The sequence below is a fragment of the Ambystoma mexicanum genome, chromosome 11 (genome assembly GCF_040938575.1).
Source record: "Ambystoma mexicanum isolate Mex_15411 chromosome 11, UKY_AmexF1_1, whole genome shotgun sequence".
Lineage (NCBI taxonomy): Eukaryota > Metazoa > Chordata > Amphibia > Caudata > Ambystomatidae > Ambystoma > Ambystoma mexicanum.
This window is the reverse complement of record NC_090934.1, coordinates 1,466,569,043-1,466,591,425: the sequence shown is the minus strand read 5'-3', so window position 1 is coordinate 1,466,591,425 and position 22,383 is coordinate 1,466,569,043. Positions and strand designations below refer to the sequence as shown.

General features: G+C 45.1%; 1 protein-coding gene across 4 annotated transcripts in view; it reads left to right on the top strand.

Annotated features, from left to right (window-relative positions):
- CRTC3 (CREB regulated transcription coactivator 3) overlaps positions 1–22,383 on the top strand; it is a 537,535-nt gene that overhangs the window by 497,698 nt on the left and 17,454 nt on the right. For all 4 annotated transcript variants that reach the window (XM_069625144.1, XM_069625143.1, XM_069625142.1 and 1 more), the window contains 3 exons: positions 14,918–15,213; positions 19,883–20,068; positions 20,221–20,301. In XM_069625144.1, the coding sequence (XP_069481245.1) occupies positions 14,918–15,213; positions 19,883–20,068; positions 20,221–20,301 (563 nt within the window). The remainder of the gene's footprint in view (positions 1–14,917; positions 15,214–19,882; positions 20,069–20,220; positions 20,302–22,383) is intronic.

The following is a 22,383-nucleotide window of genomic DNA, read 5'->3' as shown; positions in this document are numbered from 1 at the left end:
TTCTCAACAAAGTGGTGCACAAGATGCACCAGGAGCAGGTTACCATGATACTAGTGGCCCCAATGTGGGCCCGGCAGCCATGGTTCGCTCACTTGGAGATGTCCCTATCTCCCCCAGTGAAACTTCCCTGCCCGTACAACATGCTGTCACAGGACAAGGGCAGGACACTGCATCCATGCCCTCAGACCATGAACTTAGCAGCCTGGCTCCTGAGATCATAGAATTTGGACATTTACAACTCCCGCAGAGATGTATGGACATCCTCAGGGAAGCCAGAAAACCAAATACTCGCCACTGCTATTCTAGCAAGTGGAAAAGATTTGTCATCTGGTGTAAAGGTAAGAGCATCAACCCGGTTGACTGCTCTCCCACTAACATTGTTCTGTACTTGACCCATTTACTGGATTCAGGTCTAGTGTTCAATTCCATTAAAGTCCACCTAGCGGCACTTTCTGCATACACCACTTCCCAACTTAGTGTCGTGGTGGAAGATACCAGTTATCAAGGCCTTCATGGAGGGGGTAAAGAGAATACACCCTCCGATAGCTAACCCAGCTCCCGGATGGGACTTAAATGTGGTACTTTCTAGACTCATGGGCCCTCCTTTCGAACCCATGCACAAGGCAACTCTTAAAGACCTCACTCTTAAGACTGCTTTCCTAATAGCCATCACCTCCATTAGGAGAGTAAGTGAACTACAGGCTCTTTCTGTACTAGACCCCTTCGTAACAGTTCACAAGGATAAGGTGGTTCTACGCACACACCCAAGGTTTGCACCAAAATTCATCTCGAAATTTCATGTAAACCAGTCAATAGAACTACCAACATTCTTTCAAAACCCTTCCAGCTTGGGAGAAAAGAGTCTGCATACACTAGATGTACGCAGAGCTGTCATGTTCTACATGGAAAGAACCAGACCACTGAGAAAGACTAATCAGTTCTTTGTCTCTGTGGCAGCAGGAAGAGAAGGAGATGCAGTCTCAAAGTCCACTATATCTAGATGGATTATTCAATGCATCACTCTCTGTTTCTCTCTTGCTAAGAGAGAACTACCCTTCAAGCCAAGAGCACATTCCACTCGAGGCACTGGGGCTTCCATAGCGTTCATTGCAAATGTTCCCCTTGAGTCCATCTGCAAAGCGGCTACCTGGAGTTCTGTGCACACCTTTACAAAACACTGTCTAGATGCACACTCTAGATCTGACTCCCAGATGGGACAGGCAGTATTAAGACATCTTTTCTCTACTGTTCCTTCTCATAACCCACCGCCAACTCCGGGTACTGCTCGCTAGTCTATGCACAGCATGTGAGTCTAAGCAGATTAACAAACATCAGAAGACAATGCATTACTTGCCGTAAAAGCATTTCTGATGGTTTTATCTGTTTAGATTCACATGTGCCCACCCTTCCTCCCCGCTCGGATGGAAGGAACATAGACATCCTTTTCTATATTTCTCTCTTTTCTGTACTCGCTCACGTCTAGAAGGCTCCCTCAGGGCAGAAAAATACAAACAGAGGGACCTCGACGCGTGAGGGATTGTGGGTACAACGCACGTCACTATAGGGATAGTGTTACAGACACGCCTTGTCGACGTCCCCTTTTCGACTACGAAAAACAAAATGCAATACTCCGCAGTGACCACTGGATGTCGGACCTATGCACAGCATGTGAATCTAAGCAGATACAACCATCATAAATGCTTTTACGGTAAGTAATGCATTGTCATATGGCAGGGAACAAAAACAAAGGGGCTAAACATGTGATGTCGTCAGTGATGTCATCAGTGACATTTGAGATGACATCTTTCATGGTCTGGGTGCTAGTGTTAGCAGTGCACAGGGGTGGTGGCAGGGTTGGGGGCTTAGTTTACCATAACTGGCGAATTTCAGGGGTTTTTCGGTTTTAAGTTGAAGCATAAAGGGAAGGATGAAATTATTTTTTAGTGAAGTGCAGAGGTTTTCAGTAGGGCAACTTAACCATAACGTCCCCTCAACAAAGTTTTTTTTGTAGTGTTTTTATATATATATATATATATATATATGTGTGTGAGCTTGTTCCTTGCAAACCTGATGACTACAGATAACAGAGGTCCTTGCAGCAGAATCGTCATTGATTGTTAACAACTGCACTTGCTGTGAGCTGCAAGCTAAGACTGCCTCCCTGATGATGTGAAGAGCACAGAAACCGGTAGGAATAGAACACCAGTGACCTAGGAGGTTAACTGTGCAGGGAACTGGAGTGTGCCCCTCTCCTCTTTTTCATCATATATCATATATATATATATATTCGGTCAATTGTGAAAAGGTCAATTCGGACCCTTGAAATTCTAACGATTGTTTTCCAACAATTTGGGTAATACCTTTGTGAATATAGTTTGTGAACAGTAGTTCCAAACAATTGTAGTTGTAACCTACACCAGAAATTGGATTACTTTGTATCGGTCTGTCCCTGTACCATTTAGTACAGAAAGAAAGCAAATGAATGTGTGTGTTGATCGCTTGCATTGACAGAGCACAGCTTCAAGGCACTCTGTCTCCACCCACCCTCTAAAGTCCTAACACACATCTTTAAAACATAGAAAATGGATTTACTTTCGAAATTCTCCCGTTGATATTGGGTGCTCATTGATTTGTTTGCTGGGAGAAAGAAAGCTATTTAACAAATTTAGATCTACAGTAAAACCACATTCAGAGGAACATTTCATAAAGTTCTGTTTCGTTTAGAGAGGAGTTGTGTCCAGGGAGTGGTTTGAGCTGTATCTACTCCAGAGGCATAGTCAAGAAATTGTGCCCACCTGCCAAGGCAGGGCGGCATCTGCGGTGCTCTGATACTATGCTGTCAAGGGGGAAGAATAAATTACCTTGATTCCTTAGGGTAACCGACAGCCACAGAAGCTCCCTGTCAAGTGCTGAGAGCTCCAGGGTCCCTCAGCGGGCCTGTGACCTATTGAATGGGTCAAGCTCTGCACCAATGTCCAACGGAGAGAATAGCACTGTCCAGCAAGTGAACTATCCACTGTGAGAGGGAACAGTGGAAACAGGTCTCCTGGTTATTGGAAGAACCTTCCCAGGTCCTCATTCTAGGTTTCAGGAAGATGGATTCCCACCCAGGTTGCAGGATTCTCTGTACATGTCTAACTCTGAGGGTAAACATGGTAGGGCACTTGAGGCCTAACCTCAAGAGGGAAGCAAGGTGGTACATATTAAGTGGACCAGTCAAACTGGGGGCAGAGGCCGCACAAGTTGTGGTTGTGCTCCGCCTGCGTCCAATGTTTTCTTAGTGGTCAGTGTTGCTCAGTGCGACAAAGACCAACAGAGCAGTCAAAGCCACAGTCATCCCAGGAAAGTCCAGGGTGGCCTGGAAGAGGTCCTGGGATGCTGGGGTGTAGTGCAGCTACTCAAGATGAGGATGTTCCCTCACCAGTGGCTGCAAAGCTGCAGACTAGTACCAGGGGCTTCGAACAGGAAGGAGGAAGTCTTTTGCAATAGTAGATTGTAGACTTCATCCACTGCTGGTCCTTTGCAGGAGATTGGGGGTCCCAGGCACACACACTAAGCACATTGGAGCCTAGTGAGTGCTGTTCAGTTGAGCCCAGATGGTTATGCCCACTGAGTTAACGGAAGGGAGCAAAAGGTTTGGTTCACTCTGGTCGCGTGGAGTGAGGCCGGGAGTTTACAGAGGCCTGCAGTAATTAGAGAGCCGATGCAGAGCCCTCCTCTTCCTTCCATTAGTTCCTTTTCCAGCTACTTCAGGAGGAATTCCAGCAATTGATACAAATATGGTGCATGTACCCCTATTCTTATACAGTTATTAGGAGATGGATGCAGGTCGATCTTCTCTTCGGGCACAGGGAGAGTTGCCATATTCAGATGTTCCTAGGCATCTCCTTGGGCAAACCCTGAAGATGTGGATTCAGCAGTGATCGCCATTTTTAAATTTCTGTATTTATTTATTGTGCATTTGTAAGGCGCTTATAAAAAAAGAAATTGTGTTTCAAAGCGCCCACAGAGAAAGGGGGGAACAGGAGGGTATAAATTAAACTGATGGATAGGAAAGAGGCAGTCCTACTAGGCCTTGTGAGCATTCAGAACGTGCAAGTGCAGAGAGGGAGAAGGGGTAAGTGCTAGGAGAATCCACCAAGGGGGAAGTGCCAGGCTGTAAGCCAGTTGCATGCAACAGGTAAGTGCCTGGCAGAGATCACTTGGTAAGGAGTGGTCACCTTCAAATAAAGTGCAGGCCTGTTAGGCAGCACATGCCAATGGGTGCCAAAAGTCAAGTCCTGGTAGGCTGAAGGCGATTGGAAGGGAGCCCAGGACCCAGAAGGACACATAAGGGGCCTGGGCACCAATCTCAGCAACTGTGGGGTTTAGAACAGGAGGGAGAATAGGGAGGTGGAGGTGAAGAGGAAAGTCTTGAGGAGCTTGCCGAATTTGAGGAGATCCGGCTCAAGAGGAGAGGAAGGGGAAGGCTGTTCCAGAGGAGGGAACGAGCCGAGGAAAGAGAACGGCCACCAGCTCGCTGCTTAGAGAAACGCTTGATGCGCAAAGAGTTGAAGCCGGAGGAGTGTAAATATCTAGAGGGTGAGTAATTAGTGAGAACCAGTTGTAGATGGCATGGTCCCCAGCCCCAGACAGCCTTATGGATGATGCATAGGGATTTGAATTTAATCTTTGCAGCAAAAGGGAGCCAGTGGAGAGACTTAAGGGCTGGAGAGATACCGTGCCCGGGTTTAAGGCCAAGGGTAACTCTTGCAGCCCTATTCTGGATAAGCTGGAGTGGGCAGAGAGAGTAAGAAGGAAGAGGCTGTTGCAGTAGTTCAGCCTGGAGAGTACCAAAGCTCTAGAGATATTGAGCTTCTGGGGAAAAGTGAGGAAAGGAAGGATACTTGTAAGGAGGTGGAGTTGAAAGTAGGCCTTCTTGGCAAGGTCCAGGATGTGAGGGAGGAAAAGGAGAGAGGAGTCGAAGATGACTACACGGTTTTTGACTTCAGATGAAGGAGAAAGGGGAGAGCCCATAGCAGGTGGCCAGAGTGAGGGGGGAAAGGGAGCAGGAGTCCCAATAGGAAGGATCTCAGTCTTGCTGGCATTGAGGCAGAGGTCAATGGAGGCATACCAGGACTGGATCACAGATAAGCAGTCAGGAATGATGGAGGAGGGTCATCTGCATAACACTAGAAGTGGGGGGAGAAAGTGGAAATAAGGTGAGCGAGAGGAGCGAGATAGACGTTAAAGAGCCAGGGAGAGAGGTTGGAGCCCTGGGGGACTCCACAGGTGGCGATAGAGGTGGGAGAAGAGAAAGAGCCCAGGATAACCTGGGAGGGGCGGTCAGTGAGGAAAGAGGTCAGCCAGTCCAGTGCTCGCTCCGAGATACCAAGGGTGTCATGAAGTCGCTTTGAGGATGGAGTGGTTGACGGTATCGAATGCAGAGGAGAGATGAAGTAGAATGAGAACGGCATCAGAGTTAATCAAGAGATGCAAGCAATTCTTCACGGGTGTTCAGAAGAGCAGTTTCCGTGCCTCTGGATGCTCGGAAACCAGATTGATGGTCTTGAAGGCAACCAATGAGCTCAGTGTGCTGAGTCAGTTGTGGGAAGTTTCTCCAGGAGCTTCCCAAGGAAGGGAGTGATAGAGATGGGGCGATAGTTAGCCGGACATGAGGGCTCAGCAAATGGCTTTTTCACTAGAGGACGCACACGAGAATGATTGGGAGAGGTGGGAAAATCCCGGGTCGTAAGAGAGTGATTGCAGAAGTCAGCAAGTGCAGGGGTAAGGGAGACAATGTTGCCCTTAAAGGTTTTTGAAGAACAGGGGGCTGGGTGCCTGTTTGGATGAGAACTTCATAGAGCAGACAACCCTAGTGACCTTGTCCGATGTGACGGAGAAGAGAAAGGCTGATGGAGGATGGTAGGTGGAGGGTGACAAGGGGATGGGAGCGGGGAGGCAGAAGGGGGGGGGGAATAGTGCTCAGGATGTCCTGGGTTTTTGCAGTGAAGTGGGTGGCCAATGCAGTGCAGAGTGCCGAGATGCAAGAGGTGAGGTGGAGACTGCAGAAGGATTGGCTAGTTCCTTGCAGACTTTAAAGAGTTCAGACGTTTCAGCCCATACAAGCTTTCATCCAGCCAGATCAGACCATCGTAGCCTGAGCTCCCATCCTGGAGTCTCAGGAAGGCCATTACTCTGTGGTTAGCAAACAACATCAACATCGTGGTGAATTTAAGGTGCATACAAATAACCTCTACCTGAAATGTTATTTCAGCAACAAATGTCAATGCAAATTAGCTCAAAAGCATGCATATTGCTCTTAGAAATGATGCAAGGATGGCTACTGGGTAGTGCTGTGACGTGCGTGGATTGTTTGCTAAAACAGACTGTTTTACGCTCACATTTTCAGGGAGAAGTGTTTTATGCATTTTAAACCAACCATAACATTGCAGGTATTCGCGGAACATACCGCAATGCTCCAATCACAATGTTGTCTGCCTATTCCACGCTGGTGATGATTTACGAGTGTGAAACATATATGCACGTGACTTCATCCTTGAGAGCTGTCTGCTTTGGGTTGAAAAAGTTGTATATAAAATAGCACAGCACTGGAAGACAAAAACACATTTTTGGATCAAAATGAATGGATGCCTCTGAGCGAAGTTGCATGCCCCATAATGCATTGCTCCGTGGCTTTGGACCAGAGGTGAACTTCCAGGAATGGCTACTGGGTGGTTCTACGGCAAGTGTGGCTCGTTACCTGAAATGGCCCGTTCTAGTCTCTATGTGGGCCTGCATTTGTTCCCAAGCTCAGAGAATAAACACAGACTTGTTGTGGTGTCTAGCTGGACTCATCAACACAGGATGACATTTTAATAAGCACCTGCTTGGAACACATCTTTTGTTCTCTGAATGTGACATGTCTGCTCTTCCTTACAGCCATCTAAAATAAAACGGGAAGCTACTGTGAACCACTGAGGCACATAATAAGCTTAGCCTGGTTATCAGCTCGGTGAAGCAGGCTACAGAGTACCTTTGGGGCAACCTGACTTGGAAATTGTGACACCCCGGAACGCACGACACAATAATATATTGCCTGCAGGCTCCTGGATGGGACCTCACTAGAGAAAGCGGTCCATGACCCTCAAGAGTAAATCAGAGATGTCGAGGGACTCCTTTTGAGTGTCAGACTGCGACTTGCTTCCTAACACCGGGCTTGTAAGGAAATGCCCATCAAGCCAGGACCCCTTTATATGGGAATTAAATGGCCAATGGTGATGTCCTGTGGGCAGCGGTAGTGGCCTCTGACTCACAGAGGTGTACTCTTGCCTGTGGTGGCTTTCTCTGGCCTGCCATGGTGTCCAAAGGCCAACCGTTGTGTCCATTGGTCTTCTGTAGTGTCCATCTGTGTATTTTAGCTCGTGTTGGTGACCTCTGGCCCTCGGTAGTGCCTCCTACCAACTGTGATGTGTGTTGGCCAGCCTTGCTGTCCATCAACCATGGGTGGTGTCCGGTTACCCACTGTGGAGGCCCAGCAATATTGGTGTTAAGCCCAGTTTTGGCCCGATATGGGATTTGTTGACAACTCAGTGGCATCTGTTTGTGATGGCATCTATTCAGGTGCAGTGGCATCTGTTGACTTGGTGGGTCCACAGTTGTGTCTACTAGCCTGCAGCTATGTTGTAACCGGTTTTCTCCAGCCCCCTGTAGTCACAATGATACCATTAAATAACAGGGGAATGGTAGCCAAGGAATAAAGGTCTGTGGAGAAAACAAAACCTCACTGCAGCGTCACTTCTTCCGCGCACTATCTCATCTTCACAATGAAAAGTGACAGAAAAAGTCTTTGCCTTTCATGTCCAAACAGTAGGGAAAAAGGTCATAAATGCCCCATATGTGTCACTTCTGACTGTCCCCGTGTGAATTACCCTGTGGGCAGATAGTTATGGATGATGTATTCATGAGTTACATAGTGTTTCATGAGACTACTGTACAAAAATAAAACTTAGTACAAACACGGGACTGCAACATTAAATGGTGAGACCATCTAACAGACAAAACAATGGGCCGGAAAGGGATGGAAGAACTGGTTGGAGTGGAACAAATTAATGGTTTCAAGAGGATTTTGAAGAATTGAAGATTGGAGACGGGGGAAAATTAGAACATACAGGATTTAATAGTCCGGGTTTATTGAGCCAAAATGAGAGTCTTGGACAAGATGGAGAGACAAGAATATTTTGGGAGGACTGGAGAGAACTGTGTCGAGAAGCGTGCTGGGTGCTATACCCCTAAAACAGTACTTGGAGCAGGGATCCAGATAAAATAGCGTTCAGCTAAGTAGGGGCAAAGTATGAAAAGCGTGGAAGAGAAGGGATAAGTAGTTGAATTTCAGGTGATACGGGATAGGGATCCTGTGGAGAGAAGTGGTGGGGGGAGAGGTATGAAAAGATGGCAGGGGGTGCAGCTAGCAGAGATGAGAAGGCTGAAAATAACCGGAGCAGATTATAGAGACATTGTCGTTATTGCGAGTGTCGCGGTGCACGTAAAATGTGCCGGTGATAGATTTACTTTCCCTTTTACCGCCCTGCTATATGCCAGAATTAGGGGTGAAGATGAGGAAAACCCTCCAGCAGTTTGCTCAAGGTCTTTCCTCCAGCTTGGAATTGTAATTTGGTGGAGTTAGTAAGCACGTTTTGCAGTTTTTTCTCCAGGAATACTGCCATACCCGTAATGATTGTGATTGAGTGTAGAAATGTTTCGAGATGAGTTTGAGGCGATGCCAAGATAACGAAATGAAGGGGCAAGAAGGAATGTGGGAGTCAAACATAGGTGAAGGCGATCAAAGTGTTGGGAGAGGCATGGAAGAAAAATGGAGAGGGTTTTAGGTGGAATGAATAGGAGCACAAGACACTTTGAGGGCAGAAACAAAGAATTGAGAGTGCAAATCTGCCGACATAATTAAAGAACGAGAATTGTTCATGGAGAAGAGGGCCAAGCAGCGAACTCAGTGGTCCCTCATGATGGAGAAGAAGAAAGGTTGGAAAGAATAATCCTAACCATGCTCTGAAGCGTTCTCTGTGGTTTCATCAACTACAGTTACCCGTTGACATGTTCTTTGACTCTTGTTTGTCAAACAATCAAAATAGATAACGGGGGTTGTGTGTGTGTGTATGCACACGTGTGAGTGATTGTGTGTGTAGGAGATATGGCAGGGTCAGTGTGAGGAAGGGTTGAGAGAATGAGTTTTGGGGAACCCCCCCATTAAATGAACAAAAAAAAGGTGGTACGACCAACAAGAGTCGAACTAAAAGCCAGTGATTTAAGTGTAGTTGTTAGAACCCTACTGAACTGATACACATCAACACATTTGACTAATGCCACTGTAGAACATGCCCAGAAATTCCCAGTGGTGCAAGAGTATCAAGAAGGAGACAGTGATTTTGAACTCGCTTGTATGGCCATCCCCAGTCAACCAGCAGAAGCTCTATACGTTAAACGAATCTCTATAATCATTTGTCTTACAATCACTGCTTCATAGAATTTAAATTCGTTGAATAGTAACATTCCAATACTAATGATGGCCGATTTGTTTAAAATGAGGAGCTTTTGCTAGTTGGTTAAGGGACACATAACAGCAAGTACCAAGGAGTGGATAGAGCTAAAGGCAGATTGGGCAGGAGAGGCAAGTGTTGGTGAAGAGAAGATGAGAGCTAAAAGAAAGAGTTGAAAGGGCAGAAAGCTAAAGTCTACCACAGGTATATTCATCAGTGGAATTTAAAAAAAAGAAGCATGCTAAGGAGTGGAGGAAAACACCAGGGTATTTTTGTTTTTTATTTGTAATTTGTTTGTCTTTTATAGAGTGCCTTTAACTAAATGCTGAACATTTAAAATTAAAACATGGTACAATAAAATTGAATAGGCAGTTATATCCAGAAGACGATTGCTCAGGGGTGTTGAAGTAAGTATGTTGTTAGAGAGCCACGGAAAAGAGAATAGACTGTGATGGAATGAAGAGAAAGTGGGAGAGCATTCCAGTAGAGTGGAGCAAGGAGTTCAAATGATCAAAAACGAGACTGAGCACAACGGGGGGCGAGGAACCAGAAGTCTAAAGTGGGAAGAAGACCGAAGAGGGCTGCGAGGAATATAGAAGGATATAACTAAGAGCGAGACCATAGAGAGATTTGAAAACAAAGCAAAGAAAGTTAAATTTGATTTGAGAGTGGAAAGGCAACCAACCAAGTGTTTGGAGAGAAGAAGAAATAGAGTCCTGATAGGGAAGAAGACACAAACGGATAGAAGAGTTGAAGACTGATCTTAAAGGGGCAAGACGAGATCTGGGAAGACCAAACGGAGTGGTAGAACAATAGAAAAGACGAAAAAAGATCAGTGAAGAGATTGAGAGTTTGGATGCTTGGAAGGTAAGAAACGAACGAGCCATGCGGATATTGTGAAGATGAAAGCGACAGGAACGAGAGAATTACGGGAGATATTATATAGTGAAGACCAAGATTACAAGCTGTGGTTGAAATTGGGAGCTTAGAAGGTGGGAAAGATATAAAAGGAGGTGGAAGATGAGGGGGGAAGCGTGTTTGCAGGGAAGAACAGTACCTCAGTCTTCCCTGCATTAAGGGTGAGAAAATGAGGACATCTAGGATTTAATAGCGACAACACAGGCTGTGAGAGTGTGGTGGATATCCGGGGAGGAGGAGGAACAACGTAAGAATAGATGAGTGTCGTCTGCATAGAAGTGATGTGAGTGACCAAAGGAGGAGATGATAGCAGCGAGTTGTGATGTGTATAGAGAAAAAAGAAAAAGGCCTAGAACTGACCCTCGAGGCACCCTGTGATCGAGCGGGAAAGATTTAGAAGTCTTGTCCACCCAGGAAACGGTATCCCTACAAAATATCCCAACCAAAAATATCGCCGTACATATAGCCGTTTGTCTGCCACAGGCAATATTTCTTTGGGGGGGGGGGTCATTTTTGGGAGCTGGGGTTGCGGGGGTGTCCCCCGCACATTTTAAAATATTGCAAGGGTGTCCCCCACAGGGTCCATGGGTCAATATTGCTGCAAAAATATTGATATTTTTGTATCGTGATATTTTTGCGTGGATATTAACACAAAGAACCCAGGAAACAGAGAAAGTTTGTTGGTCAGATAGGAATTGAACCAGGACAGAACAGAACCCTTGAAGACCAAATGAGAAAGTGACGCCAGGAGTAGGGAGTGATCCACTGTGTCGAAAGTGGATAGAGCAAGAAGAATAAGAAGAGAAGAATGCTTAGAATAACGAGCTGAGTGAAGAGAGTTTAGCACAGAGATCAAAGCAATTTCTGTAGAGTGAAGTGGACGAAAATCCGATTGAAATTGAGGAAGACGAGAAGAACCGGTAAGAAATACGGATATCTGGGAATAAACAAGACATTCTAAAAGTTTAGAAAGATACCAGAGAAGACAAATAGGATGGAAATTATAAACAATCAAGGGGTTGGCAGTGGATTTCTTTAGAATAGGAATAATAGATGCGTGTTTGAAGGATGCAGGAAAAATAGATGTAGAAAGACAGATGTTAAAGAAAGAGACAAGATAAGGTACAAGAAGAGGATAGACATTGGGGATAAGTGCGGAAGGAATTGGGGCAGTGGGAGAGGCATTGGGGTAAGCTTTGGCTAGTAAAAGAAGAACATCTGCATTGGAAACTGGAGCAAAATGATAAATGGAGGCAAGAGGAGTAGATGTAGGAGGGGGTGGCATGCCTGTTGGCAGAGGAGATTCGATGTCCTGCAAAGAAGTCGTGCAAGGGTTTGAAAAAGACGGTGGGTGGATCGAGTGTGCAGGAGATCAGAGAAATGAGCACACTTAGCAGAAAGTAGACCTTTGTCATAGAGAACATGATAGGAGAAGTAGGAAGAATGATCATATTTAGATTTAAGCCAACGCCTTTCAAGTCAGCGAAGGAAACTGCGCATGGAGCGCAGGTGAGGGGATAGCCAAGGTTGCGATGGTTTCCGGGTAGGGTGAAAAGCAGACAGAGGATAGAGCTGATCTAAGGAGGAGGAAAGAAATTAGGAAATAACAGAATTCGCCACATCAGCATTGAGGAGAAGAGTGGGAAAAAAGGGAGGGCAGAAGTACAGGTAGTATTAAAAAGCATGGGATTGCAGCTTCGTAGACCACGCCGAAAGAATGTTTTGGGAGAGAATGAGCAGAAAAGTTCTGAGAGATTGAGGAAAGTAGGGACACTGCGAGTAGATAATGATCCAAGAGATACAGGTAAGGCTAGCACTGGAGAGGCAGTGAAAGTTGAAAGAAAAATGTAATCAAGAGAGGAACCAGATATGTGTGATGGGGGAGTCGCAAGAGGCGAAAGAACGTGAGAATCAAGAACAGAGAGAAAAGGGATAGCAGTGTGTGTGGAAGATAAATGAAGATTAAAGGCGCCTAGCAGCACGACCGGACTGGGGCTAGGCAAAATGTGAGATGGGAGATGGTCAATGTCCTCACAAAAAGAGCCAACTGTGCCAGGAGGACAGTAAACAATAGTAAATGAAACAGAAAGAGGTTTACGCCCACGCTTCCGATAATTAAGAAGAAGAAAGAGGTTTAGCAAAGATTTTATAAATAAATTCAAAGGAAGGATAGGATGGAATGGTAACAGGAGAAGGAATAGGAGATAAGCAGGAACGATAGAGTATGCCAGTACCCCCACCACGACTAGTGGCACCGGGGACATGGCCAAAGGAAGTCAAAGAGGCAGCAACAAATGTATTGTGAGGCAAAATCCAAGTTTCCGTGATACATAACAAATGAAAATGTAATCTTAGAAATATGTCCAGGACCGCAGTAGATTTGTTGCATAGAGACCTGGCATTCCAAAGACCTAGGTCAATAGCGGTGGTATTTATGGAAATCAAGGAATAAATGAGATTAGTTTTGACACAGTTACTTGTTGACCTGACATCTTTGTGAAAGCTTTCTGGAGATGTTAAGCTCGGTATAGTTAAAGTCATGTATAGTAAAGCCAGTACTTTGATGGGAACGAACCTGATACCGGGAGATGACTTGCCTGGATGTACTGAGGAAGCGGTTGGACGCAGGATGGCATTGCTACTGAGTGAAGTGTAGTGCGTTCACGCGGCGGACAGCTGCAGACAGCAGAGGCCAAATTGTTTCCCAACTTCGCCACGGCTTCGCCTAGCGGTGGAAGTTGTAGCTGAGACGAACACGAGGCAGGGGTGTGTCTGTGCATGTTGCCTGATGTCACTAGGCAATGCAACGCAAGCGCTGATGTTTCTGTGCACCGGAGGAGCGGGCTAACACTGATGGTAAAGACTGTACTCCTGTACAGTGAAGGTGCTTGTGCCCTCACAATCCGGGCCAGTAGAAGCAGGCAGAACCTCACTATTGTGGACTCCGCAGACAGCCGAGACCAACTTCGCCACTTTGCAAAGAGTTTAAGAAAATGAGTTAATGATGGTAGAGTGGGGCAGTAGACCAAGGCTAAGAGTTTTAGCAGACCAACACAAAACATGGCACAGAAGTAGGATTTACCCAATCTTTTTACTTGTTGGGATGCAGAATGGGATGAATGCCTTTTGGTACTAGGGTTTGTCCACTGCTAAAAGGTTCGTTTTTGGGGGGGAATTATCTAAAACAAATGTGAAAGAACGGATTAAACAATAGTGTATCTGTTGGATTATGTGTTATAGCAATTCTGGTCTCCCTCTTGAACTTTGAATTTGACCACCTGCATGTGGGCACTTTTCCCGTGCTCCATAAATTTAGACTCATTTGGTCCAGAAATTGGCAGACTCAAGACAAGCGGTTTAAATCTTTTTTATCTTAACAAATATCCAATATTTTATTGTATGTGTTTTATATTTTTTCATATGTCTACACGAAAATCCTGAGTAGCCAAAAGTATGAATACATGAATTAATTCATTACCCAGAGGTCAGCCTGATCATCGGTCCTTTGGTTGGGCTTTAGCTTTTCAGAACATTTAGGGAATCTTAAAATACAATCTCAGCAGTGGATCTGCTTGTCCGGTACGACTTGTTGTGAAGTTGCCTCATTCTTCATCACATGCGTAGGGAGGGTAGAGGATTCAATGTAAAGAACCTTCAGAAGGGTAGACTGGGAAAATGGAGAATCCCAAGTCAAACCTCTTTTGATAATTGTCTAGCTGCTTTGCTTTTTGATTTCATCACGCACTGATTGTGTCCAGCCTTCTTGCTAAAAGCAGACAGTTGCAGGCCTACATGGGTTTTTAAAGAATTGACGAGTCTTATTTTGGGTTGGCAGGTGAAGAAAGATGTCCATGATGGTTGTCAGGTTGAGATTATTTCAAAACCTTCCAGCCACTGCCTCTTTCGTTTTGCTTTAGTCACCCGAGTGGGATGAGTATGCGCAGTCGTCGGTCCCATGACTTCTAGGCCTAGAGACCCAAGCTTCTCCCCACTAATGACCCCAAATGAGGCCAAAACATGTCTGGGTTTCTTTGTGGTGTTGTGTAGAAGGGATGTGACCAAAATGTTTGAGTTGGGCTGCCCCTTTTCCTTTGGGCGATTAGCATTTGTTCTTTCCACCTTCTGTAATGGCTTAGCAGTCATCAAACAATGGTCTGGAGGGTTGCCCACAGCAATGCTTGTGGTTCAGATTAATTAAAAACCTTCCAGCCATCACCTCTTTTGTTTAACTTAAGTCTTTGTTTTCTGCTCCGTTTGGAAAGACTCAACATCATCTTAACTCTGTTTAAAATTCATGGTGAAATTTGTTGGAAAGTGGAAGAGAAAACTATTCAATACAGTGTGGAAACGTGATTTAAGTGTTTTTAGGGCAAAGCTTTCTAGTATATATTCTGTTGTAGTGGACAATGTACAGCTCGTAACTAGATTTGAGAAATGTAACCGCAAACGCTGCTTTTTTCCCTCAGGATTACAAACTACTTGTAGCAACTCCACTGTTCATATAGGGCGCAACAACGCATCGATGACCTCGCTTAACAGCCATTCCCAGTCGTCGCCTCACAGTAACCCTGCCTTTCACCCTTCGCTTCGCCTTGCTTCTCTCAGCAACCCATCCCTATCCACGTCAGCTGTGAGTGGCTCTCCGCGACGTAGACAGACGCCCGTCAGCCCCTTAACGCTCACACCTGGAATGGAATCGAATCGGGGAGTTCCGAGACAGTTGTCACCAACCAGCCCACAACAAATGCCCTCCAACTCACAGGTAAGATGCAGCCTGCTGTCTCAATACACCGATCTTGAATCCTTGTGTTAAAAGAAAAAAGTATTGTAAGAGGTGTACAATATTGACATGCCTCACCTGGATCCATAGTGGGTCACTTCATCTTTCTCTTGTTAATGAATTGTGAATATCGATATAAACTGGCAAACCACGTGGTCTTTAAAGCAGCAGATCAGTATGACCCTTTTAACCTTTTGTACCTTAATGTCACAAACGTCGGTAATGTCCTCTTCTTCAGATGATAAAGTAGACTCTCTCCCTTCCCCCAACTCCTCACCTTCCACCTTCTTCTTAGGTTTTCCTTCCTTGTGTCCTGAAGGTCTCTTTTTTTTTTATGAAGGTAAGGACGCCCTCAATAGGATGCCACCGTGCCACTAAAATAGGGGCAACGGGGGTAACCCCTCCGGGAGTGCCAACAAGGGGAAAAAGCCGGAGACACAAAAAACCCCTAAGAGACTTCCTTCAGATAGTTGAGGCGAGGTTGGCTGGTTACGTTGGAAATTGGTAAGTGATCGAAGAGTAGTCCAAAAAGCTCCCAAGAAGACTGGGTGGATAAGACTGTAAGGAGCAAACAACAAACTGCTACAGCGGAAAGGATTCTGACACGTGGCTGGTCAAGAAGGCACAAGGGCTGGACGAAAGTCACTCCAGGAGTTAGGCAGTAGAGGGTAACAACAAAGTCCAGGAGGTTAGAGGACAAGGCAAAGGCAGTCCAGGAAACAGCCAAGGGTCGGGGTACACAGCAGATCCAACAGGTAAGGAGGGAAGACGAAGGCAGTCTAAACAGCAGGCCAAGGTCGGGTACACAGCGGATCCAAATGAAAACAGGCAAGAAGAAATCAAGAGGGATAAGGGGAAGAAGACGAGAAGAGAAAAGGAGGGACCGAACGAGAAGAAAGAGGGAGGAAGGAGAAGAAGAGAGAAGAGGAATGGAAGCAGGGAAACGGGAGGAGAAGGAAAGGCAGCAAATACTAGGAGCTAGCGAGAGAAATAAATACAGAACACCCAAGAAAACTGGGTAGCAAACGAGCAACACAGAGAGGAAGCGAGAACACAGTGGGAGCGGCAGCAACACAGGAGGAAACCCGGAAACGTTGCAACGCATATGTAACCAGGAAGTGATGGAATTTATACTTCCGGCTACGTACGCATGCAACATCTAGAACGGTGCAGAGAGAAGCCGTGCCGGGAAACGCAATGGCGGACTGTAACGCCAGCGATTCCGCGCCAGCGATTCCACACCCGCCATCCCTGCTGCGATATGACACTTAATCATCTTGTCATCGACGGTGGGTACGCTTTGAGACAAATGTTCTGAGTTGATTACCGTATTATAATTGCCCCACAGTCATTAAATATACAGCTCTAATTGAAATAATTATTTGGAGTGGGCTGCCTGAGCAGTACTAGTACATGGTCAGTTCTTTAAAAAAAGGTTCCATTGATTCTTGCTCTACTTTTCAGTCACGCCTTCAGAGATCCCCCTTCCCCACCCCCAATACACCAACAAATTATCCATTCCATTTGGCAGACAGTAGTCAAGTTCTGGTTCTGACTTTGCATTCTGGAATTTGTAGTCCTAGACTTCCCCTTTTAAGCCCAGCAATACAAGTCCCAGAATACAAAGTGAACATCAGGATTGGATGAATGTCTCCTGAATGGCATGGATAATGTTGGCATGTATGCCAGCGCTTGCTTTTTGCAATGTCCTGCTACATTACTATTTTGCTTTGATTTGCCAATTTAAGTTATAGGTCAAAATTCTTCTTTTACAAGAAATTGTTTATGTACTATAGATGTTTCATTGCAGAATAAGTGTTAATTTATTTGCTTGATCTGTGTATATATGGTTCCCAATATACATCCAGTACCAAACATAGCATGAATTAATATGAACTGCAAGTTATTTTCATTTTATTAGGGTAATTTTCTCAAGAAAATGTAGAGTAGCCTTTTTATCCTTTTTATTTTTAGGTTTGACTTTTTCTTTTATTTGGGACTGTATAAAATGCATTTTTAAGCAGCATAAGTATAAGGGTTTATTGGCCAACGACTGTCCTAATAAAAAGCAAAGCATTTTGTGTTCATTTATAGGTTGAATTTCAGTGTCACCTACCATGGAAAAAAGATATTTCTAATGCTGTTTTTGGTGTGGTTGTTGCTCACAAGGCAACAGCGCTCTAAACAATTGCTCAACAGTCTTCTTTTTAATTCACTGTTCCTTCTATGATTGGTCTAAATTATGCTGTCTGTTTGCGAGCAGATGTGTCAAAAAGCAACTATAGCCGTGGTACCCCTGTTGGAGAACAGCGCAATTTTCTTTGTCATATGACTGAATCCTCGTGCAGCATGTCCCGCACAAAGCGAGGTGTTTTTCATCGATCATATGCATAAGGTTTGGGAAGGAAGAGGGCAGCAATAATGCTAGTTAGGGGATTTCAAATGTAGATGGCTCTACCTACTCCCAATAACACAGAAGGCTTTCTAATCTCTTATTAGATGGTCCGACCTGTTAGAAGATTGAGTTACCTTTGAAATAAGCAAGTGAATTCAAGGTCCAACTTTAACCAATGTTCTGTACTAGCCCACAGGACCAAGGTTCCACTAGCCTACCACACTTTTCACTAATCCACTAAAGAAATTTGTATTTATCCCTGACCTCAAATTAGTGATTCTCATTGTTACCATGAATAACGATTAGCTTCTTTTAAAAATGTATTGATGCATCAAGCCCAAATTTCATTTTGCAATAACAAAGTACGAAAATTACTTAACTGTTGACCTTTGCATTTAAGTTTTTTTAACCACAGTAGAGGAATCTCTTTGGCTGCGACATAGGAAGGATTGAATGCAAGGAAGAAAAGTAGGAATGACAGGAGAGTAAGCGAGGAAGGCAATCTGATGAGAGGACGATAGTACAAGAGGAACTGGGAAAAGAGAAGGGGTGACGATACTACCGGAAGAAACTAAGGCTATGAGTGGATAGAAGCAAAGAGTACAGAGAAGAGTATGAGTTGACAGGAAGGAAGAAAGGAAATGAGGCAACACAGGGATTCAGAGTAAGGAAGACATTTAAGACATTGGGCCTCATTACACGGATGGCGGTAAGGATTTACCGGTACCGGTAAAATACCGGTACCGGTAAATCTTTACCGCCTTACTACGAGGTCCCTTTGCGGGTTGGGGGATTTAATGCCTGCTTTTTGCAGGCGTTAAAAACCAACCCGCAAAGGGACCCAGGGAGCTAATTACGGTACCGCAATTTGAGGTACCGTAATTAGCGCCTTCCCCATTCCCATTATGCCCTATGGGGCAAAAATGGGAATGGGGAAGGGCAATGGTGGAAGGGGGAATTACCGCCCCGCCAACCTTGGAATGGGGCGGTAATTCCCCTTTCCGCCAAGGCGGTGCCGGTATTTTACCGGCATGAACCATGGCGCTAATAGCGCCATGGATCTCCGCCATCTGTGTAATGAGGCCCTTTAGGTAAAAGGTGAACAAATTGCAGTTGAGTGTAGGAAATAAAGAAAACAGATAATCGTTGAAAGGAAACTGGAACATACCTAGATTTTTCCACCTTCCTAAAGATGTTTCAATCCTTTATTCTAGCATTTGGTTCTTTGGTTCTTTTCAATCTATCCTTTTCAATTTTCCAATTTGTGTCCTATGTCTGCCTTTGCCATCTATCCTTCTTCCACAGTTCGTTCCGGTTTGTCCTCCATTTCTCTCATCTACTCATTTAGCCGTCATTCCCATTGGTCTATCTTTCCTATACAGCCATCCAGCTTGTCTGTATGTCCATCTTTTTCATATCCATCCTTCTAATGTATCCTACCTTCCTACATAGATATCTAGCTATATAGGCTAGAAGGGTAGACTATACATTCCTTCCTATTCTGTCCTTCCAGGCCATCTACCCTTTCCATCTATCCTTCTCGTCCAGCGGCTATCCTCCATATGTTTTCCTCCCTTCTATCCTTGTGGCTGACCCTTCCAGAATTTCGTTTCATAAAGAGGGGAGGAAAAGGCTTGCACAGAACCTAGCTTTTGTTCTGTTTAGATGCCGCTTGTGCGTTATTTTCACAGCAGTTTGCTTTTTAAAGCAAGTGTCATGGAAGCAATCTTCAAGGAGATGCAAAATATGCTTTAATGAACCAAATATTGAATTTAGAAAATATTTGACTTGATTTTTTTTTCTCTCGATAAAAACAAACTCCAATTTTTCTTGGTAAGATGGTACGCCCTCCCATATTTTTTAGTTTTGTTAAGTGAACATGAATGGTTAACTAAAGTGTTATGTCTCATCAGTCACTGTAACTGCTAAGCAGAGAGCAGAACACAGGTGCCTCCTCTTTCCTTCCAAGTCCTTTGAACTGCTCCTCTTTTTTTTAAATTGGAGGTAGGAGAATTTTGTTAGATGAGAACAAAGGTTCAATATACATTTTTTTGTAATGTCTCAAAACGCTTCGTGATTTTAAATTCAGGTCGTTTTGTCTTGTTTTACATATTGTATTTCATATATATTTTAGATGTGTTTCAATGTGGTCCACTGTTCCCTTATGCAGTAATTTGTTTGGATATCAAATGATTTCAATGTTAAATTTGTGTCCCATTATCATACAGTTAAGGCACATTGACTTTTCGTTTTCAGGGACTCTGCGCTGACAGACATCCACTTAGCTTACCTCCTTTGGAGCCTCCCCCGCCTTACCCTTTATATCAAGAACAGTCTCAACATTCACTTCAGCAGCAGCAAGACTCGCAAGACCCTTATGCATACTCTCACCAGCCATTGTCGCCAGTCTCCTGTCCAAATCTGGATCTAAACTTGGCAAACGTAAGTATGATGCACACACTCTCACACACGCGCACAAACACGCATGCGCGCACACACGCACGCACGCACGCATGCACACACACACACGCGCACTCACACTCAGTCCACTGACAGTGTTTTCTTAACTTGAACATTCTTTTTGTTTTCTTAAGACCTCTTTAGCAAGCTTCTTTGCGGATACATTTTTTGACCAGCAGCAGTCGCCACGGCATGGGAAGTTTATGTACCAGCAGGTAAGGAAACCTCCACAACATTTGAGTTGGAATGTACAGCAGTTTTTAAGAAGGGCTGTTGCATTTTGAACAATAGACTTTTTAAAATAAGCTTACATCCTCTTCACTAGTCTCCTAATGTTATATAGCCAGGGCCGAGGTCAAAAACAGTGCTTTTACCTGTGACGCTCAGCAAAGCGTGATCAGAGGGTCAGTTGCATTTTTTGTATTTTTATTTAATTTATTTTTTTGTTTGCAAGGTTAATCTAGGATTCTCCATCAGACATGTTAGTCGTCCTACCCCAAAGGATATTTTTAATGTCCCACTGAACACATGTTAAAAACATGCAAAGATCAGCTTTAAGTCCCTGCAATCACGTTCTTTTATGTATATGTGAGACGGCTGTTACAGGTCATACTTTTCTCTAATTGATCTTGTAACTGCAAGTGTAGTGAGTGTAATTTGTGCAGATATTTTATGTTTCAGCATAAGGTTTGTCAGTCTTCATTGTAATTGGTTATTTATAATGCGCTTAATACCCAGAGGTTTCTTAGTGTGGACTGGGGATCGAACCTGCGTTGCTCTGCGTCGTCTTGCTTCCAAGGCGAGCGTGTTGCCCCTGAGCTATCCTCCCGTTTGCTTTGTGTGCAATATTGTGTAGCAGGAGTACATACCAACTGCTCTTCTAGCTGTTGTCCACACAGATTGTAAACGTTGGCCTTGCATTTATCAACCCTCAAATTCATTCCCTAAGAATGATCTAATTTTAGCAATGGTACGCCCCTTTCTGCTTGTGCGTACTGCGTTAACTGCTAAATTTGAGTTGTAAGGAAGATAATGACATGGGGAAATGCTTGCAATTCTATCTTACTCCAGCTCTCATCTTCCTCTCAGTGCCTTGTCCCATTACACGGCCCCAGGGTGGTGTTGCAGCTGGACCGTAAGTACCCTGGCACAGTCCTCACAGAGCAGAATGTTCCTTGGTACTTATTTAGAGAGATGCAATATAGAAGAGGCACACTGGCCTGCTTGTGACAGACGCAGTGAGAGAGAAGCGGCAGAAGGAGAGCACAGACTTCAGCTTGGCAAATGTAGGTGACTGCGCGCAGCTGCACAGTAAGTCTGTGCTCTCTGGGAACATACCATCTTGATGTAGGGAGGGAACCTAAATCTGTCAGATTTGGCAACAGTGAAGAGAGAGTGACGTGGGGAGCAGCAGCTGAGTGCTATGGGTCAGAGTGGTAAAAGAAGGCGGCGTTAAACGGAAGAGCAGCTAGAGTCTGCTACCGGTAGCCTTGCAACTCCCTTCCAAGGATGGGAGTGGAAGAGCAGCTAGTGTCTGCTTCCGGTAGCCTTGCAACTCCCTTCCAAGGATGGGAGTGGAAGAGCAGCTAGTGTCTGCTTCCGGTAGCCTTGAAACTCCCTACTAAGGATGGGAGTGGAAGAGCAGCTAGTGTCTGCTTCCGGTAGCCCTTCAACTCCCTACCAAGGATGGGAGTGGAAGAGCAGCTAGTGTCTGCTTCCGGTAGCCTTGCAACTCCCTACCAAGGATGGGAGTGGATGAGCAGCTAGTGTCTGCTTCCGGTAGCCTTGAAACTCCCTACCAAGGATGGGAGTGGAAGAGCAGCTAGAGTCTGCTTCCGGTAGCCTTGAAACTCCCTACTAAGGATGGGAGTGGAAGAGCAGCTAGTGTCTGCTTCCGGTAGCCTTGAAACTCCCTACTAAGGATGGGAGTGGAAGAGCAGCTAGAGTCTGCTTCCGGTAGCCCTTCAACTCCCTACCAAGGATGGGAGTGGAAGAGCAGCTAGTGTCTGCTTCCAGTAGCCCTGCAACTCCCTACCAAGGATGGGAGTGGAAGAGCAGCTAGTGTCTGCTTCCAGTAGCCTTGAAACTCCCTACCAAGGATGGGAGTGGAAGAGCAGCTAGTGTCTGCTTCCAGTAGCCTTGCAACTCCCTTCCAAGGATGGGAGTGGAAGAGCAGCTAGTGTCTGCTTCCAGTAGCCTTGAAACTCCCTACTAAGGATGGGAGTGGAAGAGCAGCTAGAGTCTGCTTCCAGTAGCCTTGAAACTCCCTACTAAGGATGGGAGTGGAAGAGCAGCTA